Below are 16,788 nucleotides of genomic sequence, written 5' to 3' on the forward strand. Positions count from 1 at the left end.
TACTGTTCATGCTTGAGTTTACTTAATACAACTTCAAAAGTGAAAAGTGAGTTATGGGGAATTTTAGCAGTTCAATTGGTTGGTTAGTTGAACTTTCACTTGATTGGTAAGTGTTCGACCCGTAATCTCCTTCCCTATGTAGCTTACAAAATAACAAATTTTGGCTTTGGTTGTTAATTAATACATATTAATAATAGTAGTCGCCAATGCATATAATTCTAAACTTTTTGATGCTTCATTTCATCTAAAATAAACATGAAATTCATTCGCAAAAAGAGAACTAGGAATTAAGATCGAAGAATTTGCTAGGATGCAACTCATTGGAGTCTAATAAAAAAATCTTTATTCATAATTCATATGGTTTTAGTGAATCCATAGAAAAAAGGATTGTACTATTTTCTGTCAGACGAATAGCAACTACAATCATGTTAATTATTTGTGTAGCTTTCAAAATAGTAAATTTGTTCTAGGTTATTAATTAATACATATTAAAAAAAATTACATCATCAATGCGTATGAATATATACTCTTTAATGACTCATTTCAATTTAAATCAAGCGTAAAATTTATTTGCAAAAAGAGCTAGGCGCGATAGGTTTGCTAAGGTGCAACTCCTCGAAAACAAATAAAAAAATGGAATTGGATTTAGTGAATTCGTTGATAAGAAAGGTATTATCAAAACTTTAAGGCAAGTTCTTTAGAGTGGTGGGGTTTGGCCGATTATGTGTATGGAGGTGAAGTGTTGGCCAATCAAAAACTATAATATTCAGATGGCAAAAGCTGTAGAAATGAGGATGCTGAAATCGATATGTGAGCATATTAGGAGAGATAAGATAGGAATAAAGATATATAAGACAAGGTGAGAAAGATCCCGTGATGGATCGGACAAGTTAAAGAAAGCAAGATTGAGATGGTTTGAATATTTAAAAAGGAGATACACAAAAGACCTAGTGAGGAGGTGTGGAAAGTTGATGATGGTGGATTTAATGAGAAGTAGAGGTAGATCGAAGAAGTATTGTGATGGGGGTGATTAAATAGGACATAATAATTTTTTAGCTTATCGAAAACATGAGCTTAGATAGAATATTATGAAGGTCGAAAATTAGGGTGAAAGGTTAGTAGTTAATTAAGTTTAGTTTTGCTTTACTGCCAGATTGGCATGATGTACCAGCACCGTATATGTTTCTCCTTGTATACCAGAAGCAACAGTACTAGTCTCATAAAATTTTGTCTTCAATTTCTGCTATATTGGTTTTCTTTATATTTCCGTTAAAAAGTTTTTTTTTTGTCGTTGTTATTGTTCCTCTTCTTATTTTTATATGTAATGATTTTTCTATTATTTTGATTATTACGTGGTGTATCTTTAGCTTATCGATAACATGATTTTAGATAAGAGGTTATGGAGATCGAAAATTAGGCTTGACGGTTAGTAGATAGTTAAGTGTAATCTTACTATACTGCAGGATAGGCATGGTGCACGGCACATGTTTCTCCATGCATACCAGTAGCATTACTACTAGTCTCATACTTTTTTGTCCTTCGGATTATATTTTTTTCTTGTTGTTTCTTTGCTTTATTTTGTTGTTGTTATGGTTCTTCATCTGATTGCTATACATAATATTTTGTCTATAATTTGATTTGTCTGATTAATTTACTTGTGTATTTTATTTTTAAACTGCTTTGATATATGTTGCTTCAGCCGGTAATCATTTGAAAATAACTTCTCTACCTTCTTGTGATAGGAATGGAGTCTAAGTACACTAGACTCTCCCAAACCTCGCCTATGGATAACAATTGTTATGTTATTGTTGTTGTTATTGAATTCATCAAAAAAGGAATCCTGCTATTTATAGATTGTTTACAACACTAATTTTAATTACAATCGTGTTCTATCTTTTATCATATTAAGAAAAAATAGTTATATATAATCTTATAAGTAGAGCTTCCAAAAATAGTACTCCCCGTTCCATTTTATGTTGCATTCTTTTTTTTAGTCCATATCTAAAAAGAATGTCACCTTACTATAATTAGAAACAATGTAACTTCAAAATTCCTTTTCTACCTTTAATGAAATGATTTATCGCCACACAAATATCTAAGTGTTGTTTTAAACCACAAGGTTTTAAAAGTTTTTTTTTCTTTTTCTTAAACATCATATCAAGTCAAACGGTGTCAAATAAAATAAAACGGAGGGAGTAAATAAATAAAATCATAAAAATCATCATATAACAACAACAACAACAACAACAACCCAGTGAAATTCCACATCGTGGGGTCTGGAGAGGGTAGAGTGTACGCAGACCTGACTCCTATCAATGTAGGACGGCTGTTTCCGAAAGACCCTCGGCTCAATATAAGCATAGAAATAGGTCAGACAAGAATATTAGAGTAAATAAGTAGATGACGAAAACTGACCAAACAATAGTATAATCAAAGAACAAAAAAATAGTAGATATTATTAGATAATAACATAAATACCATAAATACCATAAATAACATAAATTAGAGTACAAGAAATCATAGTGCGTTAATACGCCTACGAATAAGGGGAATAAAACCACTATGTACTAGTCTTCTACCCTAATGTGTGTCCTCCACACCCTCCTATCTAAGGTCATGTCCTCGGTAAGTCGTAAATGCGCCATGTCCTGTCTGATCACCTCTCCCCAATATTTCTTCGGCCTACCCCTACCTCTTCTGAAACCATCCATGGCCAACTTCTCACATCTCCGCACTGGTGCATCTGGGACTCTCCTCTTCACATGTCCAAACCATCTCAGTCGCGTTTCCCGCATCTTGTCTTCCACCGAGGCCACTCCTACCTTTTCTCGAATAGCCTCATTTCTAATCCTGTCGCTCCTGGTATGCCCACACATCCATCTCAACATTCTCATATTGGCAACCTTCATCTTTTGCACGTGGGAGACCTTAACTGGCCAACACTCTGCCCCATATAACATAGCTGGTCTAACGACCACTTTGTAGAACTTGCCCTTAAGTTGTGGTGGCACCTTCTTGTCACATAACACACCGGAGGCGAGCCTCCATTTCATCCATCCTGCCCCAATACGATGTGTGACATCCTCGTCGATCTCCCCGTTGCCTTGTATGATAGAACCAAGGTACTTAACACTACTTTTCTTTTGGATGGCTTGGTCCCCGAGCATAACTTTCGCGCCAACCTCTTGAAGTGTCTCACTGAACTTGCACTCAAGGTACTCTGTCTTGGTCCTACTCAGCTTAAACCCCCTAGACTTCAAGGTGCGTCTCCAATCTTCCAGCTTAGTGTTAACTCCGCTACGAGTCTCATCAATGAGGACTATGTCATCCACAAAAAGCATACACCATGGCACCTCACCTTGAATTTGTCACGTCAATCCATCCATCACCAAGGCAAATAGGAACGGGCTAAGAGCTGATCCTTGATGCAATCCCATCACAACTGGGAAGTGTTATGAGTCCCCTCCTACTGTCTTTACCCTGGTTTTGACACCCTCGTACATGTCCTTGATCACCCTTATGTACGCTACAGGTACACCTTTAGCCTCCAAACATCTCCATAGTATCTCTCGTGGGACTTTATCGTAAGCCTTTTTCAAGTCGATGAATACCATATGCAAGTCTCTCTTCCTCTCCCTATATTTCTCCATTAGTCTCCTCATAAGGTGGATGGCTTCTGTAGTTGAGCATCCCGACATAAATCCAAACTGGTTCTCTGAAATAGACACGCCTCTCCTCACCCTCATCTCTACCACTCTTTCCCACACTTTCATAGTATGACTTAGAAGCTTGATACCTCTATAGTTGTCACAACTCTGGCTATCCCCCTTGTTTTTGTATAGTGGGATCATGATGCTCGATCTCCATTCTACGGGCATCGTTGCCTTCATAAAGATGACATTAAATAACCTAGTCAGCCATTCCAAACCTACCGAGCCCGCACTCTTCCAAAATTCTCCAGGGAAAAAATCATCATATAAGTTAAAATAAAAAATTAGATACATCAAATTTGAATTTGAATTTTTTTTGAAGGAGGAAGCAATATTATTAGTGAAGAAATTAGATGATTAATTTAGAAAATTATTAAAAGTAGGGATTACACAAATTTCATAGTGTTAAAAGCTAATTACATCCTATCCCTATTCTTTTTCAACTTAATTTTTTTTTAAAATTTGGTGGAATCCGGATACATCTCAAAAAACACCCCGATACATGGCTTCTCTGTCCGGATACATCCCTCAACGTTTCGATACATCACATCTCGATTCCGGATACATCACATACGTTCCTGTACATCACGTATGTCCCGATACCTCACATAAATTGATGTATCCAATCGTTACATTACGTAAAGTGATGTATCCGGAAATAGGAGAGAGTAGATATTTTTATAATTTTTTCAAAAGATAAGAAGTATTAGAGAATATGATAAAATAATTTTGTATTTAATGATTTTTCCTTATTAAAATCCACTTTATTTCTTGATTAATATACCTTTTTAGTCCTTTTAACTTTTATCTCAATAGTCTATAAATAAAACACACACTATGTATCTGATTTCAATATATCTTATTCTTCCTCCTCCTTTTTACCTTGAAATGAACAAAACGATCCCTTCTTCCTCCTACATTCACCTTTGAAGCATTGATACAAATCATACCATCCATTAACAAATTACTCGAGGTGAGATTAGTCATTACTTTCTTCATTTTTCACTCTTGTTCATCGCGTTTAAAGTTTAATCGTGTGTTCATGTATGCATTTAAGGCTTCAGTCCCCATCCTAATTTTGTGTGTTCACTTTGATTAAATTGGAGATTAAGAATAGGATTGGAACAATTTTTGTTGTTTAAAAGAGAAGGAACTAGTTAAAATCCTTTTAAACTATTGTACCTTTTTTAATTTTTTTTATATCTTTACCCCTTAATATATAGGGAGCTATTGTTCAGAGGCAATCGAACAACCTGTAAGTTAGGTATAAAACTTGTATAATAATAATAATTTAAGGATTTTTAACCTATTCATTTAAAAAGAAGATCTGAAAGTATTTCCGGACTTGAGTGAATATTGAGACCATTATAAGAGGTGAAATTAAGATTTAAAGTTTATGAGTTTGGAACTTATCTAACCGCCGCACCGATCATTTAGGGGAGGCAATGGAACCCATTACTCGTTTTAGTTGTTGGATTGAAAATTAAATATTCATACATATATAATAATTTTTCTAATATATAAATACATGATATTCTACCTAAAAATAGCTTCTCCTAAAACTAAGTGTTTTTGACTTTTCCAAGACTAGATTACCAAAAACGAAATTCAAAAGATTTTTTTACTTGAAAGTTGAAAACAACTTCTTATAGTACTCAAACATACTTGTTTCTAATCCCCCCTCCAAAACTTGGTCAAACACTTTCACTCTTTAGAATAAATGTTTTCCCTTTTTAATAGAGAAAAATTTGACCTTTCAAAAGCTTGATCAAACATGCTTTAATCACAAGTTTTAATTGTTCACCGCTTATGTGTCTTGATTACATTAGTATATGTTTTATATACTTCATTTTTATTTATTTATCAGGACATATAGAAAAAAAAAAGATGACAAAAAACACATCTGATGACATGCCGGACAAGGAAGTCACTCTTGCAGCAAAGACTCTGATACAAATGGTCGAAAGTAGATCAAGAGCTATGGGGAGTCTCGAAACAATTCGCCCTTGCAGCGTGAAATAAGAGCTTGTTTCCATAGAGAAGAAGCTCTAAGATACAGAGAACCCGACAAGGCTTTCTCATATACAGCCGTTGATGGTCAGAAATCTACTGTTGCTCCACTAAAAAGGTGTAGAGGCCGACCATCAAAAAGGATTCGTCATCACGATATTCTTAAGAGCAACAGACCGGCTCATTTTACTATCCACTGTTTGGTAAGAGATGCAGCTGCTAGATTGCCAGTAGGAATTGGAACTAGAGCTGATGTTTGTGTTTTGGTGAGGGACTTACAGTTCATTGTTGAGGATACTTCCAATTCACAGATTAACAAAGTTGTAAAGGGAGTGTTGGACCGTTTGCCCTATGAAGAAGATCCGTGCGTAAAATATGAGAAGGAAAGGCGTCTGTGGACTTATCTACACAGAGATAGACAAGAAGAAGATTTTGAAGATGATTCGACATGAACTCTTTGTATTGGTGCATCTTTCTGAATATTTTCTTGTCTTAAAAACAGATGTTCTTGTTAGTTTATTGATATCATTAGTTCTGAAATCTACAGTGTTAGCAACATTTCACAAATCTTTTTTGTATTTATTAAAGAATTTGTTGAAAAAAAATTTGTACTGACCGTATGTCACATAAATTTTAATTACAATCATGTTAATTATCTTCTATTATTTAAGGAAAAATTAATGAATCATAAATTTATTTATGTAGCTTCCCAAATAGTAATTTTTTTTATAGGTTATTAATCAATACATATTTTTAAAAAAATACATCTCCATTACATACAATTCTTCACTTTTCAATGACTCATTTCAACCTAAAACAAACATAACATTCATTCATCTGAAAGAAGAGAACCAGATGCGATGGATTCGCTAGCTGTGAAGCTTATTGGAGTGAAATAAAAAAAATGGACTTTAATTCTTAATTAGTATGGATTTAGTGAATTCGTTGAAAAAAGAATTGAACGATTGACTGCATATCACATGAATTTTAACTACAATTATTTTGGGGGATCTTTTATTATAAGGAAAAATAGTGATTCGTAATATATTTATTTAACTTCCGAAAAAGTAAATGTAGGGATCTTTTATTACTACAGAAAATAGCAATTCGTAAATTATTTATTTAACTTCCAAAAAAGTAAATTTAGGGATCTTTTATTACTAAGGTAAAATAGTAATTCGTAAATTATTTACGAAACTTCCAACAAATTAAACTTATTCTAGATTATTAATTGATACATATAAAAAAAATTCATCATGAATGCATGTATTTACACATTTTTAAAGACTCGTTTTATTCTACAACAAGCATAAAATTCATTCCAAAAAAGAGAACCAGATGTGATGGGTTCGTTAGGGTGAAACTTATTGGAGTCAGATAGATTTTTTTTGGTTTCTAATTATTAATTAGTATATATGGATTTAGTGAATTCGCCGATTTTCTTTTAATACTATTGACTGTTTATCACATGAATTTTGACTACAATCATACTAAATATAATTTTATAGTTAGAAAAGTAGTAATATGTAAATTATTTATGTAGCTTCAAAAATTGTAAATTTATTCTAGGTTGTTAATTAATACATATTAAAAATTATTACATCGTCCATGCATATAATTCTATATTCTTTAGTGACTCATCTCAATCTAAAACAGATATAAAATTCATTCTCAAAAAGAGAACCAGCTGGCGCGATGCATTCACTAAGGTGCAACTCACTGGAGTCAAGTGAGAAAAAAATGAATTGGATTTAGGGAATTTGTCAATAAAAAGCTATCATCAAAATTTAAAGGCAAGTTTTATAGAGTGATGTGATTAGACCGACTATATTTTATGAAATGGAGCATTGGTCAACCAAGAACTCCCATAGTCAGATGATGAGAGTGACGACAATAAGGATGCTGAGGGGGATGTATGAGCATTCTAGGAGAGATCAGATTAGGAATGAAGATACATAAGACAAGGTAAGAATAACTATGGTTCAAGCATATGAAGAGGAGATACACAGATGACCTAATGACAAGGTGTGAAAAGTTGACAATGGTGGGTTTAAGGAGAGGTAAAGATTGACCGAAAAAGTATTTTGAATAAGATAAGACATGGCACATCTTTAGCTTGCAAACATGAACTTAGACAGAAAGTAATGAATTTTAGCTACATCAAGTTAAAGACCTTTTATTATATTAAGGAAACATTTGGACTTTAATTCTTAATTAGTATGAATTTAGTGAATTCATTGAAAAAAGAATTAAACAATTGACCCATATCACATGAATTTTAACCACAATTATATTGGGGATCTTCTCTTACTAAAGAAAAAATAGTGATTGATAAATTATTTATGGAACTTCTAAAAGATGTAAATTTAGGGATCTTTTATTACAAAGGAAACATAGTAACTCATAAATTATTTATGTAACTTCCCAAAAAAAAAAAGCTTATTTTTAACCTATTCACTCAAAAGTAGATATGCAAGTACTTCTCTACTTGAGTGAATATTGAGTCGACGATAAGTAGTGAAATCAAAATTTGAAGTTTATGAGTTTGGAACTCATTACTTGAAGAGGTGTTTTTACGTGCCGAATTATAGAAATTATTTGGTAAACATGAGCTTTTGGTAACTTTTGTTAATACTTTGTGTTTGACCAATAATTTCAAGAAGTGTTTTTACGTATTAAATTATTGAAAAGGAAGTTAATGGTTATTTTTTTTGGTAAACATGATTTTTTGGTAATTTAGTCCTGTAAAAATCAAAAGCAGGAGAAACTAGTTTTTCGATTCTACTTGAAAGTTGACCTTTGAAAAGCTTGACCAAACATGCTTTAAGCACAAGTTTTTATTGTTCACTGCTTGTACTTCTCAAGTACATTAGTAACTTTTTTGTGCTTTGGCTAAGAAATGGAGGTACGTTGTGCGGTTGGACACTAATAGATATTACAAGTATATTTTTTAAGCTGATTTTCAACATCACCTATTAATTATTTATTTATTTATTATGAAATATAGAAAACAAAGATGACAAAAAATACATCTGATGACATGTCCGACAAGAAAGTCATTCGTGCAGCAAAGACTCTGATACTAATGGCCAACAGTAGATCATGAACATTTAGTCTTGGTGGAAGGTAAAAGGAATCAAGAGCTATGAAGAATCTCGAAACAATTCACCCATTTAGTGAGGAAATAAGAGCTTGTTTATGAAGAGATCAGGTACAACACACCTGACAGGGCTTTCTCATGTACAATCGTTGATGGTCAGAAATCTGCAGTTGCTCCATTGAAAAGGTGTAGAGGCACCGGCCATTAAAAAAGATTCGTCATCACCATTTTCTTAAGCGCAATAGATCGCCTCATTTTACTATTATTGTTTGGTAAGAGATGCAGCTACTATATTGGCTGGAGGTGTTGGAACTAGAGCTGACATGTGAGTTTTAGTAAGGGACTCACAATTCATTGTTGAGGACATTACTGATTCACAAATTAACAAAGTTGTAAGAGGAGCATTGGACAGTTTGCACTGTGAAGACGATCCTTGTGTAAATTATGAGAAGCAATGGTGTCTGTGGACCTATTTACATGGAGATAGACAGGGAGAAGATTTTGAATATGATTCGACTTGGAACTCTGAAAAGAACTCTCTAAACAAAAGAAAGATTTCAGTTGTAATCATGTCTTTGTCTTGCTGCATCTTCTGGATTTTTTTTGTTTAATATAAATATCATTAATTGAGCCATGGGCCATTTGGAAACAACTTCTCTACCTTCTTGAGGTAGAGGCAATGTTTGTGTACACGATACCCTCCCCAAACTTCACCTGTGAGATTACGATTGGTATGTCGTTGTTGTTGTTATTGAATTCATTGAAAAAGGGATCCTACTATATATTGATTGATCGTATACCACATGAATTTTAACTAGAATCATGTTAAAGATCTGTTATTATACTACGGAGAAATAGTGATCTGTAATATTATATACATAGCTTCCAAAATTGGGAAAAATAAAAACACAAAAATCATCATATAAGTTCACATGAAAAATTAGATACATCAAGTCTTGTAATTTGAATTTCAAATTTTCTTTGGAGGGAGAAAGCAATATTTTTAGTGAGGAGATTAGATGACTAATGTAGAAAATCATTAAAATCCAACTTATCTCTTAATTAGTATATCTTTTTAGTCCTTTTAACTTCTATCTCCATAATCTATAAATCAAACACACATACACCGTGTATCTGATTTCAATCTTCATCAGACGGTTCACATTTTTCCACGTCAACATCTTTTCCCTCCTCCTTTTTACCTCAAAATGAACGATACTTTTCCTTCTTCTATTTATTGTTTCAGCCTTTTCATTTGTGTTTGATATTTTACTGTCAAAACTCAAACAAGAGAAATATAGTTCTTAAAAGATTATCTCAATCCAGAAAAGGCAGAGGAAAAAGACTAATTCTTTCTTACAAATTTCTTCAACGGAATGTGCTACATTCTGTTTTGAAGCATCGATACAAATCATATCATCCATTAATAAGTTGTAAGAGGTGAGATTCGTCATTATTTTCTTTGTTTTTTCATCGATTTTAAGTTTTTATCGTGTGATGCTGATGTTTTTTAATAGCTTGTTCATATATGCATTCAAGGATTCAGTATATGCCCCATCCTGATTTTGTGTGTTCACTTTGACTAAGTGGATATTAAGAATAGGATTGGAACAATTTTTGTTGTTTAAAAGAGAGTGAACCGGTTTAAATCCTTCTAAACTATTGCCCTTTTTTCAAATTTTATACCTAAACCATTAGGTGTCTGTTGATCCTTATATATTAAAAAAAATCTAGATTGAATATAGCTCCTTATATTTTTATCAAAACCTAGGTTGAATTGTTAGAAAAACGCCTAGTAAACGCTCTTAATTGACTAAAAAAAGTTTTACTTGTCATTACACGTGGTGAATTAACTCGGCCTATAATCTAATTACAACTTTAATTAGGGATTTTCCAATTATTAAAAACTAAGGGAAAGTAACAATAACAACAACATAGCTAGTGATTTTTTTTTAATAAATGGTAAGCTTAATAAACCCATAGACACAACCAGGTGGAGCCATTTATACCTTTTTAAAATCTCCCCACGAGTCATCCCAGATGTTTTGACACATAATCAACCATTTTGTTAATGTGTAGGGAGCTTTTTTCAGGGGTAATAGAACACCCAGTAATTTAGGTATAAAACTCGCAAAATCAAAATAATATAAAGGTTTTAACCTATTCACTCAAAAGTAGATATGAAGATACTTCCCTACTCGAGTAAATATTGAGATGATGATAAGAGAGGTGAAATTAAGATTTAAAGTTTATGAATTCGGAACTTACCCTGGAACCCATTACTTCAAGAGATGTTTTTACATATCGAATTATAGAAATTATTTGGTAAACATGAGCTTTTGTTAATAGTTTGTGTTGACCAATAATTTCAAGAAGTGTTTTACATATCAAATTATAGAAAAGGAAGTTAATGGTAATTTAATTTGGTAAAATGTTTGGTAATCTAGTCCTGAAATAAAATCAAAAGCACCTATTTTTAGGAGAAGCTACTTTTTTGATTCTACTTGAAAGTTGAAAACAACTTCTGTTAGTACTCAAAATTACTTGTTTCTACACCAAAAACTTAGTCAAACACCTTCACTCTTTAAAATAAATGTTTTTAAAGAAAATAAAGAAAAAATTGACCTTTGAGAAGCTTAATCAAACATGCTTTAAGCACAAGTTTTAACTGTTCATTCTTGTGCTTCTCAAGTACATTAGTATATTTTTTATGCTTTGTCTAAGAAATGGAGGTGTATTGTGTAGTTGGACATGATAAACATTATTTTTAAGCTGATTTTCAACTTCACATTTATTTATTTATGATCAGGACATATAGATAATAAAGATGACAAAAAACACACATGATGACATGTCGGATAAGAAAGTTATTCGTGCAGCAAAGATTCTGATGCAAATGGTCAACAGTAGAGCATGCACCTTCAATCATGGTGAAAGGTTAAAGGAATCCAGAGCTATGAAGAGTCTTGAAACGATTCGCCCCAGTAGTGAGGAAATAAGAGCTTATTTCCGTAGAGAAGAAGCCCTAAGGTACAGAGAACCTGACATGGCTTTCTCATATACAGCCGTTGATGGTCAGAAATCTGTTGTTGCTCCACTGAAAAGGAGTAGAGGCCAACCATTGAAAAGGATTCGTCACCACAATATTCTTAAGAGCAATAGACCGCCTCATTTTACTATCCACTGTTTGATAAGAGATGCAGCTGCTAGATTGCCCGGAGGTGTTGGGACTAGGGCTGATGTTTGTGTTTTGGTAAGGGACTCACAATTCATTGTTGAGGACACTTCCGATTCAGAAATTAACATAGTTGTAAAGGGAGCGTTGGACCGTTTGCATTATCAAGACGATCCGTGTGTAAAATATGATAAGGAAAGGCGTTTGTGGACTTATCTACATAGAGATAGACGGGGAGAAGATTTTGAAGATGATTCGACAGGAACTCTGAAATGAATTTTGTAAACAAAAGATTAAAGACTTTCAACTGTACTATAGTGTCTTTGTATCGCTGCATCTTTCTGGATATTTTCTTGTTTTAAAAAAGATGTTCTTGTTGGTTTATTAATATCATTAGTTCTGAAATCTACAGTGTTAGCAGCATTTCTCAAGTCTTATTTGTATGTATTAGAGAATTTGTTGAAAAACGAATTGTACGATTGACCGTGTGTCACATGAATTTTAACTACAATCATGTTAATTATCTTCTATTATTAAGGAAAAAATAATGATTCATAAATTTATTTATGTAGCTTCCCAAATAGTAATTTTTTTCTAATAGTAAATTTTTTCTAAGTTATTAACCAATACATATTAAAAAAAGTACATCTCCCTTACATAAATTTCTTCACTTTCCAGAGAATTTTAATTAAGGGTGACAAAAGAGTATCAAAATAAAAAAAAAAGTGACCAAAGTCTTAGTTATTGAGTAGATGTGACAATTTTAAGATTAGTGTTAATGACTCAAGTTTTATTATTTACATAAAAATCCTATCTTTCCCATCCCACCCCTCCCCCATCCCACCCTACCCTTCTGCCTCCGCCATCCCCTCCTCTTCTGGCGCCGTCACCACCTCCACCACAACCAATTCATCCTCCATCACTACCACTTTCTCCGCTTCCACCACCACCATTTCCTCCTCTTATTCCTCCTCCTCCAACACCGTTGCCATCTCCTTGTCCTCCATCGTCGCCGCCACAACAAGCATGACCTCCATCTTCGTTGTTACCATCAATATCAACACCTTCTTTGCCTTCATTACCACCTTCTTCTTCACCTCACAACTGTTGAAATTGTTGCAACAGATAAGTAATCTGTTGTAGCAGGTTAGCAACTTGTTACAACATGTGTCCTATCTATTGCAATAGATGACGACATATGTTGCAACAGATAGGGATATGATCCTATTTGTTGTAACAGATAGGACATCTGTTGCAGAAGATTGATAACCTATTGCAACATACTGATAATATGTTACAATATATTGCTAACATGTTGCAACATATTGGTAACCTGTTGCAATATATTGCTAACACGTTGCAACATGGTTTAAAACTAAGGACCAAAAAGTGAAATAGAAGAAGATCCCGACATAAATTGATGAATGTTGGCGGCGATGACGACACCAACAAAGAAAAAGAAGGAGGAGGAGAAGAGGGGGGAAATTTCAAAATTTAAAATTTTAAAAAAAACGGACAGAAGACTTTTCAAAAATTTTGAAATATTAATATCCACCCCAACGATTTTAATTACTCTAATAAAATATACTTTTCATTTAATCTTATTTGATCAAGTCAAAGTCACCAAAAACAAAACCAACATTTAAAAGACGCCACACAACATTCTTCTTAAAGAAGAGAACCGGACACGATGGGTTCGCCAGATGAAGCTTATTGGAGTCAAATAAAAAAAAATTGGACTTTACTTCTTAATTAATTAGTATGGATTTAGTGAATTCGTTGAAAAAAGAATTGAACAACTGACCACATATCACATGAATTTTAACTACAATTATGTTGAGGAATCTTTCATTACTGAGGAAAAATAGTGATTCATAAATTATTTATATATGTAACTTCCTAAAAAGTAAATTTATTCTAGACTATTAATTAATACATATAAAAAATTTCATCATGAATACATATAATTCTACACTTTTTAAAGACTCATTTTATTCTAAAAAAAAAACATAAAATTCATTTTCAAAAAGAGAACCAGATGTGATGGGTTCGTTAGGGTGCAACTCAATGGAGTCATAGATTTTTTTTTGGTTTCTCATTATAAATTAGTATGGATTTAGTGAATTCGTCGAAAAAAATTATACTATTGACATCCACCGATGGAGAAAATTCTTCAGTTTTCCATTCTCATATGAGGCCGGAATTGACTGTATATCACATTAATTTCGACTAAAATCATGCTAAAGAGAATTTTATATTAAGAAAAGTAGTAATTTGTAAATTATTTATGTAGCTTCCAAAATTGTAAATTTATTCTAGGTTGTTAATTAATACATATTAAAAATTATTATATCGTCCATGCATATAATTCTATATTCTTTAGTGACTCATTTCAATCTAAAACAAATATAATTTTCTTTAAAAATAAATAAATTTTGCATTTTATTCATCTTCCAACAAAAAGTTACAACATGATCTGAGGGAGTTTACAGTCAGTGAATTGCTACTCCCTATTGGAAATGATGTATGTCAAGCTATTCTATTCGAGATGAAAAAAATGCAAAAGGTGGCTGTATGAACCAAATGTGTGGTTAGACTGACTATGCTTTATGGAATGGAGCGTTGGTCAGCCAACAACTCTCATAGTCAGATGATGAGAGTAGCGAAAATAAGGATGCGGAGGTGCATGTGTGAGCATACTATGAGAGATCAGATTAGGAATAAAGATACATGAGACAAGGTAAGAGTGACTCCGTGGTGGACAAGTTGAAGGAAGCGAGACTGAGATGGTTCGAGCATATGAAGAGGAGATACACAAATGGCCTAGTGACAAGGTGTGAAAAGTTGACAATGGTGAGTTTAAGGAGAGGTAGAGGTAGATCGAAAAAATATTTTGATGGGGTGATTAGATAAGACATGGCACATCTTTAACTTACCGAGAACATGAACTTAGACAGAAAGTTAATGAATTTTAAATACATCAAGTTAAAGATCTTTATTGTATTAAGAAAAAAATTGGACTTTAATTCTTAATTAGTATGGATTTAGTGAATTCGTTGAAAAAAGAATTAAACAATTGACGCGTATCACATGAAATTTAACCACAATTATGTTGGGGATCTTTTCTTACTTAGGAAAAATAGTGATTCATAAATTATTTATGGAACTTCCAAAAATGTAAATTTAGAGATCTTTTATTACTAAGGAAACATAGTAACTCGTAAATTATTTATGGAACTTCCAAAAAAAATAAACTTATTTTTAACCTATTCACTCAAAAGTAGATATGAAAGTACTCTACTTGAGTGAATATTGAGACAATGATAAGACGTGAAATCAAGATTTGAAATTTATAAGTTCGGAACATACCCTGGAACCCATTACTTCAAGAAGTGTATTGAATTATAGAAATTATTTGGTAAACATGAGCATTTGGTAAGTTTTGTTAATAGTTTGTGTTTGACCAATAATTTCAAGGAGTTTTTTTACGTATTAAATAATAGAAAAGGAAGTTAATGGTAATTTAATTTGGTAAACATGAATTTTTGGTAATCTATTCCTCTAAAATCAGAAGCACTTATTTTTAGGACCCTACTTTTTCGATTCTACTTGAAAGTTGACCTTTGAGAAGCTTGACCAAACATGCTTTAACCACAAGTTTTTATTGTTCACTGCTTGTACTTCTCAAGTACATTAGTAACTTTTTTGTGCTTTGGCTAAGAAATGGAGGTACGTTGTGCCGTTGGACACTAATAGATATTACAAGTATATTTTTAAGCTGATTTTCAACGTCACCTTTTATTTATTTATTTATTTATTATGATATAAAGAAAACAAAGATGACAAAAAATACATCTGATGACATGTCCGACAAGAAAGTCATTCGTGCAGCAAAGATTCTGATACTAATGGCCAACAGTAGATCATGAACATTTAGTCTTGGTGGAAGGTAAAAGGAATCAAGAGCTATGAAGAATCTCGAAACAATTCACTCATGTAGTGAGGAAATAGGAGCTTGTTTATGAAGAGATCAGGTACAACACACCTGACAGGGCTTTCTCATATACAATCGTTGATGGTCAGAAATCTGCAGTTGCTCCATTGAAAAGGTGTAGAGGCACCGGCCATTAAAAAAGATTCGTCATCACCATTTTCTTAAGCGCAATAGATCGCCTCATTTTACTATCATTGTTTGGTAAGAGATGCAGCTACTATATTGGCCGGAGGTGTTGGAACTAGAGATGAAATGTGAGTTTTGGTAAGAGACTCACAATTCATTGTTGAGGACATTACTGATTCACAAATTAACAAAGCTGTAAGAGGAGCATTGGACAGTTTGCACTATGAAGACGATCCTTGTGTAAATTATGAGAAGCAACGGTGTCTGTGGACCTATTTACATGGAGATAGACAGGGAGAAGATTTTGAATATGATTCGACTTGGAACTCTAAAAAGAACTCTCTAAACAAAAGATCAAAGATTTCAGTTGTAATCATGTCTTTGTCTTGCTGCATCTTCTGAATTTTTTTTGTTTAATATAAATATCATTAATTGAGCCATGGGTCATTTGGAAACAACTTCTCTACCTTCTTGAGGTAGAGGCAAGGTTTGTGTACACGATACTATCACGCTCCGGGAGGATACCCTAAACGTGACTGGCACTCGAAAATCATTTCTGGCCTTCAAGAGAACCACTTGGTCCAATCACACTTTCATTTAGTCACATTCTATCAGCGGAAGACTCAAATCATAAGAATACTATTCATAATAAGGCCAAAGGCCAACCACATTT

At 33.0% G+C, this 16,788-nt stretch overlaps 1 protein-coding gene and 3 pseudogenes across 1 annotated transcript; all 4 read left to right on the plus strand.

Moving 5' to 3' along the window:
• The first annotated feature begins 5,597 nt into the window (after nucleotides 1-5,597).
• Nucleotides 5,598-6,172, plus strand: LOC129876912 (uncharacterized; annotated as a pseudogene).
• Nucleotides 6,173-8,760: 2,588 nt separating this feature from the next.
• Nucleotides 8,761-9,431, plus strand: LOC129876913 (uncharacterized; annotated as a pseudogene).
• Nucleotides 9,432-11,671: 2,240 nt separating this feature from the next.
• On the plus strand, nucleotides 11,672-12,271 carry LOC129876914 (uncharacterized). Its single transcript, XM_055952390.1, has one exon. The coding sequence runs from the start codon at nucleotides 11,672-11,674 to the stop codon at nucleotides 12,269-12,271; it is 600 nt and encodes a 199-aa protein (XP_055808365.1).
• A 3,587-nt stretch (nucleotides 12,272-15,858) lies between these two features.
• On the plus strand, nucleotides 15,859-16,517 carry LOC129876916 (uncharacterized; annotated as a pseudogene).
• The last annotated feature ends 271 nt before the right edge of the window (nucleotides 16,518-16,788 follow it).

The sequence above is a fragment of the Solanum dulcamara genome, chromosome 12 (assembly GCF_947179165.1).
Source record: "Solanum dulcamara chromosome 12, daSolDulc1.2, whole genome shotgun sequence".
NCBI lineage: Eukaryota > Viridiplantae > Streptophyta > Magnoliopsida > Solanales > Solanaceae > Solanum > Solanum dulcamara.

Excerpts from the sequence above, each read along its gene's own strand:
- LOC129876914 (XM_055952390.1), top strand. The coding sequence starts at position 11,672 with ATGTCGGATAAGAAAGTTATTCGTGCAGCAAAGATTCTGATGCAAATG.